At 47.7% G+C, this 14,354-nt stretch overlaps 1 protein-coding gene across 1 annotated transcript in view; it reads right to left on the minus strand.

The window, feature by feature from the left end:
• Window positions 1-337: 337 nt before the first annotated feature.
• RNF130 (ring finger protein 130) overlaps window positions 338-14,354 on the minus strand; it is a gene marked incomplete at its 5' end in the record, with an annotated part of 75,919 nt that continues 61,902 nt past the window's right edge. The window contains 4 exons of the mRNA XM_029941665.1: window positions 338-951; window positions 7,213-7,306; window positions 10,407-10,611; window positions 12,689-12,785. Coding sequence (XP_029797525.1) covers window positions 936-951; window positions 7,213-7,306; window positions 10,407-10,611; window positions 12,689-12,785 — 412 coding nt within the window. The remainder of the gene's footprint in view (window positions 952-7,212; window positions 7,307-10,406; window positions 10,612-12,688; window positions 12,786-14,354) is intronic.

Below are 14,354 nucleotides of genomic sequence, written 5' to 3' on the forward strand. Positions count from 1 at the left end.
AACCCGTTATTGATGGGATCAAATTCTGATGGGAATGTGGGAGTGAGCTCTCATCCCTCGGAGCGCTGACACAAAAAGTTAAGGATTCACTGCTCAGAATGTTTAGCGTACTGATAATCCTTCAAGCATATGACTCAACAGAACATAAAATACTTTAACATTCTCCTTGTCAATATAGCAAAAAGGATTTCATTTCCGCTTGTAAAACTGTTCTCCAACTTTTTAGAATTTGCTGCTTTTAAAAGAATACTGTACAAACTAGGTAGAGACACCTTAGGCAGATACAATTTATTACGAATTGATGTGTATTTTGGAAAATTTTCCATAGACTCATTCCTTCATCCCACAAGTATTTATTGAGCACTTACTATGTGCAAAAAGCACTCTACTAAGCACAGGGGTCGGGGGAAGCGGGATATGGAGGTAGGTGACACAGGTAAATGTCCCTGTTGCCGTGGGGCTGACGTTCTGGTGGAGCAAGATTATCAGAGAGGACGGTGACCTTGAAGCAAGTCTAAGGGAGTAGCTGCCCCGAGTGCCCGGGTGGCACTACTGCACAGGGCGTGCTCATGCTCTGGCCGTATTCGGGCACCAGGAGGCGCCAGTGTGGAAATACCAACAGGAGCGGCGTCACTTTCTCCTGTGGGGGAGTCGTGAGCACAGTTTTGTCTCTGAAAACACAGACGAATGAAACTGGGGTGCGTGGTCTCCAAGCTGGCCTTCTGGACACAGGTGGGGGAATAATACTCAACGGCATGGTCTCTTTATTTTATTACTTATTTATTTTAATACAAAGCTTTGGCATTAGCAATTTTATGAAAAAATAAAATGTACTAAAAATAAACGCTTGTATGGCATGATTGGTAAATGATGCACAAAAATAGGTTCTTTTTTCCTTCAAGGCAATCAGTCAGAAAGCAGTTTTTTTTTCTTCTTCAAAACCACTCTACCCTGTGGAACAGAAGGGGAAAAAAGACAGAGGTCAAGAATTAGTTAAAAGGGAGTGGCCAATATTTTAAAATAACAGAGAAAGTGACCTTAACTGAAGGCTGGGCTGGGCAGCCCCCCACCCTTCCCAGCCCCACGTGGGGAAATCAGTAAGCCATGAGCATTTTCCTGAACTCAGCAGCGTCAGATCTGTGGTCAAGTGGCTCAGTCACATTAGAAGGGTGTTCGTGCCCCAAAAAGGAATGCAGGGAAAAGCACAGGCTAACTGGCATCTTGCTTAAAAATATAGGGACAATTATCATACAATTCTCAACTTTTCCTGGTTTGAATGCATGTTCTCGGTGCTGAGTGTCCTGAAATCTGTATTTGTTTCTTTAAAATAGGATCCCCCTTTATACCTCAGACAAGAGTGTCTACATTTACTGTGAAATAAAATTTGCGGAGTGCAGACTTCCGGGGTGTGTGGCTCTCTCACGGGACTTCCCCAGACTGTGTGCGCAGGTGTCGCTAAGACGGTGTGTGATGGTGCCCAGGGTCTTGGGAAGCCCCCTGCCCTCCCCGGGGGGCGGTGGCCGCCCCTCAGCCGCCTGGCTCTAGGAGGCGGCCCTAGCTTCCTGCAGCCTCACCAGCTGCTCCCTGCCTTGGTTCCCTGATTCTGGTCTCCAGCTGTGCTCTCTCTCCTCTCGCCTCAGTTCTAGACCCACACTTCAAACTGCTTAATCTCTGGACGCCACACAACTCTCGAGCGTCTCTGGATTTCCTCTCCCTCCTCGGATCTGTAGTCACCGAACCGCCTGCCTCCAGTCCCTCCCACGCCAAAGCAACTTCTAAGGAATCACCTCTGTGCCGAAGGCCTTAGCTCTCACCTACTGTTTACAAGGACACAGTCCAGACTGTGGGGCCGGCCTACCACCACCACGGCTTCCAGAAGACCCATCAAGCCCACCGCTCCCTGAACTGGCTCTGCTTTGTCCTCTTTGTGCCCCATGGATTCCTGGCCTGGCTCCTGACTGGCTCTCTCCAGGAAGCCTCTGTTAACTCCCCAGGGAGGGGGCGACAGGTCCCCTGTGTCTGTGGGACAGGGAGAGGCTCTGCCATCCCTCCAACTGGTACCTGAGCCTGAGCACTGCCCAGCACAGCCCTGTTCCCACTGCACCCCTGCAGGGCCTGGCAGGGCCTGGCACCCAGGAGGGCTTGGGGGGGGGGGCGTGCTGCAGGAAGGCCGCTCACCACCTCACACAGACTGTTCACCACAGTCCCACTGAAGATCACATACCGATTTTATAAAATTTCCTCAGAGAAGTATTAGAACTTTCAACGGGCGAGTCAACATTTTAAAACTTTATTTTGCTCTTCCAAGGAACCATAAGCTAATGGAGCTGTAAGATTAAAGGTACTTGGTGGAAAAAAGACAGCGAGGGAGTCTAATCAGGGGTCCCCACTGCCTTTAACTTCATTTGTGCCATCACGTTTCTAGAAAGCCCAGTGTGTCCTCTTCCACCACATTATTTCTAGCCCTTAAATGGCTCACTGGAACAAAGACCAGTAGTATGAAGGGAAGAGGTGGGCCCAGAAATACTGGGCTTGAACCCCAGGCCCTCTTCCTATGGCATTTCTCAGGGGTCATGCAGTCCTTCTGGGCCTCATTTAGGTTATTCTGTGTACATATCTCCGGCTCAGAGTGCCTGACAGCAGAAAGAGGTGGATTCATTACCAAACTGGGGGCAAGTTCAAATCTCTGCTGGCATCACTATAGGGAAGGCGGTCTCAGAAAAACAAACAACTGAAGACAGGTGCAGTGTAACCAAAAAGTATTCGGTTGAGAACCAGAAATCCAAATTTCTTTAGATCCATGTTTTTCAACCGCTGGCTGCAGACTACTACTGGACTGTAAACTCAACGTAGGAGTTCATGAGCAGTCTTAACACCGCCACCAGTACAGAGGTCAGAGAATCCTGCATGCAGCAAGGGAAGTGCGTGTGAAACTGGTTTCGGTGGTACATGTGTGAATACAAGTCACAATATAAAATGTAGTTCTTGGGGCAGGTGGTAAAAAAAAATCTTTTTAAAATAGTTTTGATAGGTAAGGCTCTAAAAGAGGCAGCCAGCCAGCAGACCACACAGTACCTCTTCTTGGGCACTGATCCCTCCTAGGAAAGGACCATTCAGGACAGACAACTGCAGAGGGGTTCTCAGAACCGGAAGGAACCTCTGAAAAGCACCAGCCCCGGGGTTTCTGGCCGCACAGGCAGGTTCCTTCCTGTACGAGGCGGCTCTCTCCCTCTCCTCTGCGGGCGTCTCCCGAGCTCCTGACTGCATAGGAAGTCCTCCTCCGCGGGCACTGGTTAGCCGTCACGGGACTACTGTGAGTGTTATGGGGCAGCCTGGGAAGAGGCAGAGTCCCACTCGGGAGCAAGTTCCTGGGCGGCACTCAGTCAACAGCTGCTAGCCTCATCTGTGGGAGCCCTTCAAATACTTGGAGACATCCCTCACATCGCCCTCATCTTCGCTCTTCTAAGCCAATACCCCCAAGCCATCAAGATGATTATGTCCTCAGATCCTTTTATTTTGAAATATGTCAATGTTCCTCTTAAAGAGTGTGAGTAGAATAAGTCAGAAACACTGAAAAGAGAGTCAAATAGAAACAATTTCCCTGATCTGGCTCATAAATGTCTATCACTGCGCCTCGGAGCGGCCAGCTCACCAGGAATACCGGCGCGGACACCCCGGGCCCGCTTGCAGAGCCGGGCTTCCTGGCTTGGGCTGGGCTGCAGGATCCTATACTTGCTCGTCATTTTACCACACTGACCACATCAGGTTCACTTCCTCAGGCTCGGACGGTTTTGAATCTTGAATGTCCGGGCAGCTCCTCAGGCACGAGTTCTACGAATGAGAACCTAGGAGCCGAGAAAGGAGTACGGAGGGGCCTCGGCTGGGCCTCCCGTTCGGCTCGGGTCCTCCTGCTTCATGCACCTCGTCTCACAACCTGTTCCTCCGACGACAGTGAAAACACTGTCTTACTCATGTTGAGGGGAAAACAGGCTGGGACAGACAAAAGCTGGTAAGTGTTGGGATTTAACGAGGTTTTCTGAACAATGAATCAGAGTGGTAAACCTCCCTTGGGAACTGAAGTTCACTACCCTTGCTCACTGAGGTACGAAATGGTCATGAGAAGATCATATAAATGAATATATTTGTCTTGCATTTATTTGCTTCTTTGACTATCCTGTTTATATCTGTGAAGTCTCAATATTCCACTAAATTTGTTTGCAGTGTTAAAAAATTAAAAGCACGATTAGTCATAATTAAGTATGTAAATAATATTTTGTACAGTAGAAGGGGGTGACCTCAGACCTGTGGAGTTCGGACTGACCTCAGAGTTCAGGCAATAGCGCCAGCCCTGGGTCACCGTGCAGAATGTGGTGAGGGAGGAGGGCATGCCTTTGCCCCCAGTAGGGCAGGAACCCGTGCACGGCAGCCAGGCCCAGGCCGCGTGGGTGGCACGCCTCTGCCCTTACACATGGCCCACACGGCTTCATCTTGCCCCAGGGTTTCCCCAGTGACTACACTGGGTCAAAGTCTTACTGAAATCAAAATACACAGTTGAGTGAGACACTGTCATAAGAGTAAACTACAATAGTGAGTAGTATGCGTAGAGGTGAAGTTTACTATCAACTTCCAGACAAGTCAGTAACACGTGAAGAGAGGGAACCTCCTTATATAGAAGCCTATCTTACAAATGGATGAGGCTACCTAGAAAATCAGAGCAGCAATTAAACTGAAAAAGCAATCCCATTTTGGTATTAAGTTTTTGGTATATAGGACAGATTTCAAAGAATTCACTAATAAAGAATAATTATAAATTTATTTGCTAAAATAAACTTTTCTCTGGAATTAAAATCACATAGGGACTTTCTATGCAACATTTTTGGAAAGGAGACACTGAGTAAGAGTGACTGTCATCTTTCTTTTATCATCCACAATTAAAACGGCCTTTGAAATATTAAGTAATTCATGTTACATTCAACACATAAAAGCACAATCACCCACAATTCTACTAAATTAAGATAATCACCATTAATATTTTGGTGGCCATTCTTTCATGCATCCATATGCACACCCGCGCGCGCAAACACACACACATGCACACTCTCTCTCTCTCTCTCTAAATGGGATCATGAAAATCGTCCTTCAGAGTAGTTCTGACTGAAGGCACAGAAATAATACTCAGATGAACAACTGTGGTATCAACCTTCTACAAAGGCTGATGGCAGAAGGGTTGACCTAAGACATGGATCTAAGATCTATGCTTAGACTGAGTCATGCAGGCATCTATGCGTGGAACTGAAATATTATGGCCCCGGATACTTTGATTTCCAAAAGGTAACACACCTAGTGAGCCTTCTCTAAAATATCTGATGCATGAACTGAGCATTTGGCAGATCCTGAGTGGCAGCAAGGTGACCATTAAATCACTTCATGATTCTCTAAAAGTGTCCAGAGTGCCTCTGTATCCTGTGATTGGTTTTTGCTCGTTTATGAAAGTTTTAAAAAGTGGGTTTATACGCGACCATCGACTCTAATGGGGCAGTATGAGAGTAAGCAAAGGAGGTGATTGCAGATGAAATAACTTTTCCCCTCTAAACTGAGGTTTTAATCTAGGCTCCTGAGCTCCTATGATTCTACACTGTTTCATGGAAGAAAATTAAATTCATTTGCCAAATGATAAAGGCAGAAGGTCATCTCATTCATAGAAGTTTGAAAGAATCTCGGTGGAACTGTTAAGCTAACATTTATTGAGCACTTATTATGTACCAGGCACTGTGCTAAGCACTTTATATTTGAATTCACACAACCTAGGGTATGCTCCTTACCATTAATTCCTGTTTTCTCCATGACTAAAATGACAAATACAGATAAATAGAGCTGCCCAGGTCTCCCAAGCAAAAATGGAAGAGCAGGGAGTCACATTCAGGGTGTGTCTGACTCTGGGGTCTGAGCAGTTCACGCTGTGCTGTGCTGAAGTAAAACTGAATCAGGTGCGTGGGCCTGTCGGAGGAGTGGCCGCCACTACTCGCCTGAAGGCTGAAGAATGCCACCTGACCATGGCATCCTCCCAACGTGTCAGGGATGCCAACGGGCCCTTCTTACAAGTATCTAGGCATCAGATCAGGTTAGAGATAATAAAATGATGTCATTGTAAGTGGAGGTTACTTGCCTATTTGTTTCTACAGCTGGACAATGGGTGTTCAATTAAATCAATTACATGAGCTTGGCTGGTTATGAATCAGTGAAAATGCCAGGACATGAGTGAGTGTGGAGAGCGTGTGGGTCCCACCTGTACTAATCTAGGTTCCTACTCGGGCTATGTTCTAGGGCTACTCTCAGCTCAGCTTTGTTTTCATGAATACTGGTAAAAAAAGGACTAGAGAATAGCTTACAAGGCCCTAAATTTAAAACAAGACCAACAAAACCAAATAAACCTTTCCTTTATCTTACCCCCGTGGAAAGCTACTCCTGGAAAATCAGTGGATCCAAATGGACCTTAACAGTCATCTAGCCCAATTTTGCCTACTCTGAACAACCTCTGACCTCTAAGCGCCCCGACAAGGAATATGCGGCTCCTCGTCCTGGGCACTCCCCACGGCAAACCAGCTCACGGGGGAAGCGGCCTCGCTGACAGTGTGGAGGCCAAACTTGCCTTCCTGTGACCTACCCCTTTGGTCCTCATTTTGCCCCATGGAAATACCTTTTGTGCTTATTTTCTTTGCCCCCTGACAGTCTTCCTACTCTTTGGACACAGTGGGTCTTCCTGACTGCTTCTTTCTTGCAGGCTAGACATCAAGTCACTGTCCCGTGACGGCAGGCCAGGGTGCCAGTGTTCCACCAAAGTTCAGTCGTCAGAGTCCACGTCAAGTCGGACGAGCACACAGTGAAGTGGGATTTCCCCGCCAGTGACAGGCCACCCTCTGACTACGCTGGTCCCCCTAGCGTCTGCATTGCACCGCTGCTGTACCCTAAGCATGTGGCTAACGAAAGCCCTTAGATCTTTTCTCAAGTGAGCTGCTGTTACTGAGCAAGGTGACCTCTCGATTCGTGTTACTGACTAAAAATATATGGTCATGAAATAAAGTTATTTTGCTAGGTTTGACCTTATCGGGATCAGTATGAAACTGGAAGCCAAATTTCACCATTTTTATGAAAATTACAGGTTTTCTTGGGGTCATCTGGCACATGCAATCCAAAAAATAATTTGTTACTTACTCATTAGCATTCAAGCTAGCTGTGGCTCTGATGATCATGTAGCAGAGTGTGAGAGCACTGAGGAGGCCAAAACTGGCAATAATAAACCATTCTTCTGTTGACAAAGGAAAGGGAGGAAATCACTCTGGGGAGAAGGCTTAAGTCAAATCGATGTCAACATTTCTCTCAAATGCAACGAAGCAGACGTCACGGAGGTGTAAGCCAAGACTGGCCCAAGGAAGTGAAGCAGGAAGAGGTTTGCCAGAGAGCTACTAACTCGAGAAGGTTAGTTTAAGTAGTGGTGAAAAGCTGCAAGGGAGAAAGGAAAGCATGGCCCAAACAGTTCTTCCAGTTACGGTCCTGAGGTTTGTGAAGACTGTGGCCACCAAAAAGTGTGCAGCGGATTGAATAATGTATATAAAATTGCACGTGGACACAGTTTTAAATGGCTACTTTAGATGACAGTAAAGTGGACCAGCCATACTTCTATAGCCTTTCCTTCTTCACTTCGTCACTTCTGCATGGTTGTGCCACTCACACGGAGTAGAGGTCCCAAAGGTCCTGTGGGTACTCCACGTAGTCCGCGGGCTGGCTTTCCGTGGCATTCGGGTCTACCTTCTTTTCTCTTAGGCACAGGTTTACTTATAGTCTTTATTTACAAAGGACATTTTACTGGCTCTCTCCCGGGAAGGACTACCCTTCATACTCCCGCTGGCGGGAGGCAAGCACCGGCTGCTCTGGCTGTGTCGAGCACAAGTAGGAAGGGAAGGTGACTCTCAAGGTACCTGGCCCATCAAAGAATTGAGAAAAACCTCTGAAAACACACAACTCTAGGACCCTATTTTTATCTAATCTCTCTCTAGACCAAGGAAGTTAATAATTTCCCTTCGTGTATCATCAAGGTAATGTTCCCAAAGCACTATTTACTGAGAACCAATCTACACAGTGTTTCCCAGGCATACACTAACTGGGACCGCTTTAACAGGCGGTACGCGGCGACGCCCCTGCGTGTCCACAGGAAGGCAGAGAGAAGACACTCACACGTTTGCACTTGGAATGCCAAAGCTGTGAATAAAGTGAGGGTTTCTCAGCCTGGTTTCCATGAATCCTACAAATGTGCAAAACTGTGTGAGCCTAGGGATTTTTCTAGAAAAAGGTTATTATACTTTCACTGGATTTTAAAGGTGTTATCTTCAAAAGGTTAAGAACTGTTCTTCAGGATGCCAGGTTGATGAGTTTGTTCTGGAAGTGCTTCTTGGCCATCTTGACTTGTATTGTTATAATGCTTAGCAAACTCTTTCGTCTTTGGTTAACAGTGCAGCCACTGCTCCTTAGATTACAAATTCCTCATGAGCACAGTGAATTTATAAGGTTTTAATTTCAGTCCAAATGAATGTTTACGAACCCATACAATATCCACCATCTTTACCTGCATGTATTTTAAGTTAGGAAAAATGTGTACTGGCATTTAAAAAAATTCAGAGATGACTGGCCATCAGCATCAAGGTTAACAGAGTTCTTTGTTCTTCTCTTCTTAGAGACCGCTGCGCATGATGAGCCGACTTTTGGAAAGTCAGTGCGGTCGGTGCTTCCGCACACTGAGCATTCCCTCCATAGGGGTACAGCCCTTCAGTTATGAAAACTAGCAACCAAACGGGGCAGACGCCATCACAGTGCCCAAGGGGTGAGCGGCCAGCTGCGGCCGGGAGCCCGTGTGTACTTAGCACAGTGCCTTGCACGGCGGGTGCGGAGGGAGCACACTGTAGCCGGAACGGTACTACAGAGCTTGGAGGGCAAAGGAGAGGGGGCTTTGGTTCCATTTAACCACATGAGTTTATTTATTTACATGTGTAAAAATTCCCCTAACAGGGATTGATGTGATATACGAAGTAACTTTTCTTTTTTTAATCATCGGAATGGAAGATTCTGAAAGGACAGTTCTACATAAAATATAATGGGATCAGAACTTAATGTAGTAGTAGGTGCTCAATAAATGTCGATCAATGAAGGACCTACAGAAACTCATTAACAAACAAGGAACCTTTGTTTCCTTTATTGCTACTACATTGGTTTTTAAAATTCTACACTATAAAACCTGAAGACACAAAAAGCTGTTAAAACACATTACGGGGGAAATGGTAAGAAATGAGTCAAGCCGTACCAAAGAACAGTGTTCCTTATTTTGTAGCTGAATGCAGTCTCCCTAAGTTTAGACAGATGCTAGAGCGAAACCTGGGAAGCGCTTGCTACTACTAAGTTTCGGTTGCTTAAAAACATGTGTACTTCACTTGAACAGACCACACGAGTCTTACTATGGGAAGGGCAAATCTTCTGCAACAGCTTTACCCGGGCTATGGACCCCCAGAGTTAAGCGGGGTCCCATCAGCTTTAGGGCTCGAAGCTACAGGCAAGCAAAAGCACGTACTGGAAAAGGCAGCACCAGAGTGGTGGCGAGGAAGATGGCGAAGGGCTGTGAGATGGAAAGGTCACATGGCGGATGGACCTGGAGGCGACAGCTGGCTTGTTACGTGGTGAATGTCGCAAGGCCCACACACACGCCTGCCAGCCCACTCACACCGCACTGAGGCGCGGCCACCAGACACTCGGAGCACCGCTCTTCCTCCGTCCACAGCACAGCAGTCAAGACGTTCATGACGAGCAAGAGCGTCTTCCAAGGCAGATCACCCTATGGCTTTTCTCCCACCTCGTGTGCCAGGGCACCAGAGAGGGAAGTGCCAAGACACCGAGTGTCACACAAAGTGTCAAATAAAGTGAGCGGCAGCCAGCTCAAGCTGCCCTCGAGGGGTTCGTCTGCGTGTTCAAATCCACACAAGCACTTCCCTCGGCTGCCTGTGGCACAGGACCGGAGAGCACTGGGGCTCACGGCTACATGACACACCCGAGGTGACGCCCGATGTCACATCTCAGCATAACGCTCGAAAATGCCCACCTGCCAGGCACTCCTTTGAAAACCAGCTACTAAGACAGACCTCTGAACAACTACTTGTCAAATGGAAGCGATTCCCATTTATTATACACAAAACACACAAGCTCCTTATTATAAACAAAGTTTTGTCCTTCCAAATACCCGTTTCTTTCTCGGTTACAGTCTAACCCACCAGCCCGGGTGATTGCCTCAACTGTCCTCCGGAGCCATCAACACACCCCAGACGGCAGCAAATCGGCCCTGCGCCCGGGCGCAGGGCCCCACTTACTTGTTACTGCAATGTTGATCTCTCCCGTTCTAGGAGTGAGCTCCCCGTCCTGAGGAAGAGGCGAGATCCCCGACGTTCGAAGTGGCTCCAGGCTGAGGGGGTTGTCACTGGCGAGGTCACCTAGGGCTGACCTTCGGTTAGCTGCTTGGGTTCTGGTGAGCCTTTCCATATCAAATGCTATGTTATCAGTACATGGCAAATTTGGCTGCAAAACATTTCCAGATTAAGAGTACTTATAAGAATAACAAATCTTTTAGAAAATTCTAAATGTTTGATAGTCTGTTGAAAAGGCTGCAAAATTTTTTTGTGTGGTTTCCTCTCATTTCTCTCCACACTTAGTCTTTCTCACCCATGAGTTTTTCTGTAACAGAACAGATGATTTCTTCCCAGAAGTGGTAAAAAAGAAAACTAAAATCCCCCCGTCACGCTTATGAAGAAATGACCGCCTCTGGCGGACCTGGCTCCGGGCGGGGGGACGTTCAATACCATTATTACGAAGCTGACAAACATTAAAACGTATGCTCTCGCTCTCCCATCACTGTTGAGGGAGAGCAGATAACATAAAAACTGCTTTCATCCTATTCACTTCTCTGTAATGCCCCATTTAGCTGGCCGTTTTTAAATGTCTCCTGCCTTTAAAGACCAGGGAAGGACACACCCAAGAACAGATGAACGCCGAAAAGACCCTGAACTGTGAGTACGGGATCCGTTTGACAGCCTGAGCATCTAACCCTGAAGGAGAGCTGGAGAGCTGCCCCGGGGCCAGAGCCTCCCAGCTGAGACCTGGACGCGAGGGTCTCCGGATGCAACAATTCGGGTGCCTGGTCTCCTTCAGTCCCCGTGGCGCAGACAGCGTGTCGGAGGCAGGGCTGGGGGAGCCGAGAGGGGCTCGAGCACAGGGAAGGGGCAGCCGAGCAAGCCCAGAACGACGGTTCCGGAGGAGAGAACACTGTTCTAGGTCACCCCAGGGCCCAGTACAAACAGGCACAGCAGAGTGTGGTGACTGATGCTTAGGATGCCCACTCAGAAGAGGTATATTATGGCCTTTACATTTAAAACCATGGTAGCTTGTAATATATTTTAGAAGGGTGTTCATTAAGGACAGAGGGGAAAAGTAGTAGTGCTTCAAAAATTAGGCCTTAAAACACCAAACCAAACAAACCACCACCAAGGCTAGAGGCAAGCAAAGGAGGGAAGTTCATCCTTCACAGAGTACCTGGCACATGCCAGGTATCATGGCGGATGCTCCATGTTAAGCCCCTCACGGGGGGTGGGGGGGTGGGGGGGGGCTTTGCTCCCCTTGGGACGTCTGGCAACGTCGGAGACATTCCGACCGTGTGACTGGTGTGTCGTGCTACGAGCATTTAGGAGTAGCCAGGGAGGCTGCTGGACACAGTACAGTGCACAGGACAGCCCCCACCTGATGGAATTATCTGGTCCAAAGTGTCAGTGGTGCTGAGGTAGAGGGACCCTATGCTAAATGACGTCACTGACGTGATCACGCAGATGGGAAGACACACGGGGGCATTACCGACCAACTGCACTGCTAAGCTGTCGTCTGATAGTGTATTTTGAATAAGACTGCTTGGATGTGCTTTGGGTTGAAAGCTAAAATGAGGACCTTTGTTTAGTGGGCCAAACTAAACTTTTGGTTCTGTAAGGAAATCATCCATCCACTCACTTTCTTGAGACCAGAGAGTATTTTGTTTTCCTCCAAAAAGCATTCATTGTGGATATATACTTCTCTGAAGGGAGGTCTCCAAGGTCCTCGGTTAGTCAGAGCTGACCCTCCTGGGCAGAGCTGAGGTCATCTATGCAGGACTGGCCCAAAGGCCCTGTCCAGGGCTGGCACCGCCCACCGCCACTGCTGGCAACTGACTGAGACACCCAGGGGAGCAAAGCCAGATCCAAGGAGAAGGAATGCAAGTGATGACATGTGATGCTGAATGCAGAAAAAATTACTGTTGGGCCAGAGTCAAAAGTCTATATTCCAGTCCTTAAAAAACAATAGTGGAGTCTAAGAAAACCTCATCCCTCTCCCCTCTGGTGGCTCTTCACCACATTTCCGCCACCCAATGGAAAAGCACACTTGCAAGTGGACTAGCTCAGTCCTTTATCTTCTCTTCTGGGACTTCCCAAAGGTGGCCTGCACTTTAAGTACTCTGGGAGAAAGGCCTGGAGGCCTGGGGTCTCTCGTGAGATGTGGCCATCCCGCTCGGGCTACGCTTGGCTGCACTTGGAGAGGACACCACACAGACGCAGTAACAGAGTAAGAGACATACCACAATCCCCAGGGCCTTCAAAATATTAAGTTTGCACATTGGACAGGTACAGTGTTCACTAAGCCAGGGATCCACGCAGGATTTGTGGAAAACATGCCTGGAAAAAATGGGAGACTTGTGTCACAAATTACATGCTAAACAACTATTAGACCAGAAGAAATGGAATTTTTAGTCAGTCTGTTTCTCCCCTTTCCCAACACACTGGCAAGTCCCAAGAGACAACACTGGGGACACATTAATATACGGCTGGCAGAAAATCTGAATCCAATCTGGATAATGAGAACTGGTAAGTAGTATTTGGCTGTTTGGTCTTTTTATTTTTTTGAAAGAGAAAGAGAGTGTGCATGCACCAGGGGAGAGGGACGGGGGTGGGGGGGAGACGGAGGGAAGGGGAGAGAGGGAGGGAAGCAGAGAGAGGTGGGGGAGAATCTCAAGCTGGCTCCACACTCAGCGAGGAGCCAGACATGGGGCTTGATCCCATGACCTTGGGATTATGACCTGAGCCAAAATCAAGAGCTGGATGCTCAACCCACTGAGCCACCAGGTGTGCCTAAACCATTATTTAAAAAGACTTCTAAGCAATCTACGCTAAATGTCTGTAAAAGTTGCAGGGTGGTTGGGAATATTTTTGGATGAACTGCACCTAAGAATCCGATAACACTGAGCCAGAAGTTTTCAGTGGAAATGTTACGGTGGGAGACAGAGGATGGTGCTTTGTTCTTGCTCAGGAAAGTGGAAAATCACATCCTTGCCACTGAACCTAAGTCAGCCATGCAGAGTTCCACATTCTTAGAAAGGGGACCTTGCACCTTCTGGAAGCAAGAGAAGACTTCGAGGGAGCTGTGGAAATCATTTCTCAAGCTCAAGTACTCGCCATGGCAGCTCTCAGAGGTTGAAATGAAGCCACACCAGAAGCCCCAGAGTACTGGCCAAACAGGGACAGAGGCAGGTGCTGGGACCCACATTCAGGCACTTTTGGAGCAACTACACGTGAGTCTTGGGATAAAATAAATGTTAAGAAAGGTATCAAATTGAAACATGGTATGCCTTCAAAACGTTTGTCAATTTATAACTTATATATGGCTTATAGTTACATATAGCTGTTCCAAAAATGCAGTTTTGATGAAAAAAAAAAGGGGGGGAGGTCTAAAAAACTCACTGCTTTACCTGGGATCTGGAAGAGACATTCATGCCTACAGCATCAGTATGAGCAACACATATGCGCCCTTCCACTGCCACCTGGTGACCTTGCACTCAATTTCTCTGGGTAATGATAATGATCATGGAGTCTGAATTTATTCATCTAGTGTGAAGCCTGTGGATACAGCAATGAGCTAGGACCTCATCATCCCCGAAAGCTCTTATTTAAACCTACAGGTTTTTACTTAAGGGGTTAAAGTCACCAAGCCATAGCCAGCCCAAAATTCATTAAGAACACACAAGGCCTTGTCATGTCTGCTTCTTGTTCCTTTTATCCTTGTAGGAGAGTGCTCCAGGAGTGCTCCCAGCCACAGGGTCCCCCTGGGCGGGCGTTTTCAGAGCCGGGACTTACACCTCAGCAGCTGTCAACTGCGCTGGTGTTTGGTATGGTCTGGCAGAGGCTAGAACAGGCTTCTAATCTTTCTGGGGATACAGGCCCCTTCAGGCCGACTAAGGGACAGATACT

This window comes from Suricata suricatta, chromosome 6 (genome assembly GCF_006229205.1).
Source record: "Suricata suricatta isolate VVHF042 chromosome 6, meerkat_22Aug2017_6uvM2_HiC, whole genome shotgun sequence".
In the NCBI taxonomy this organism is placed as follows: Eukaryota; Metazoa; Chordata; class Mammalia; order Carnivora; family Herpestidae; genus Suricata; species Suricata suricatta.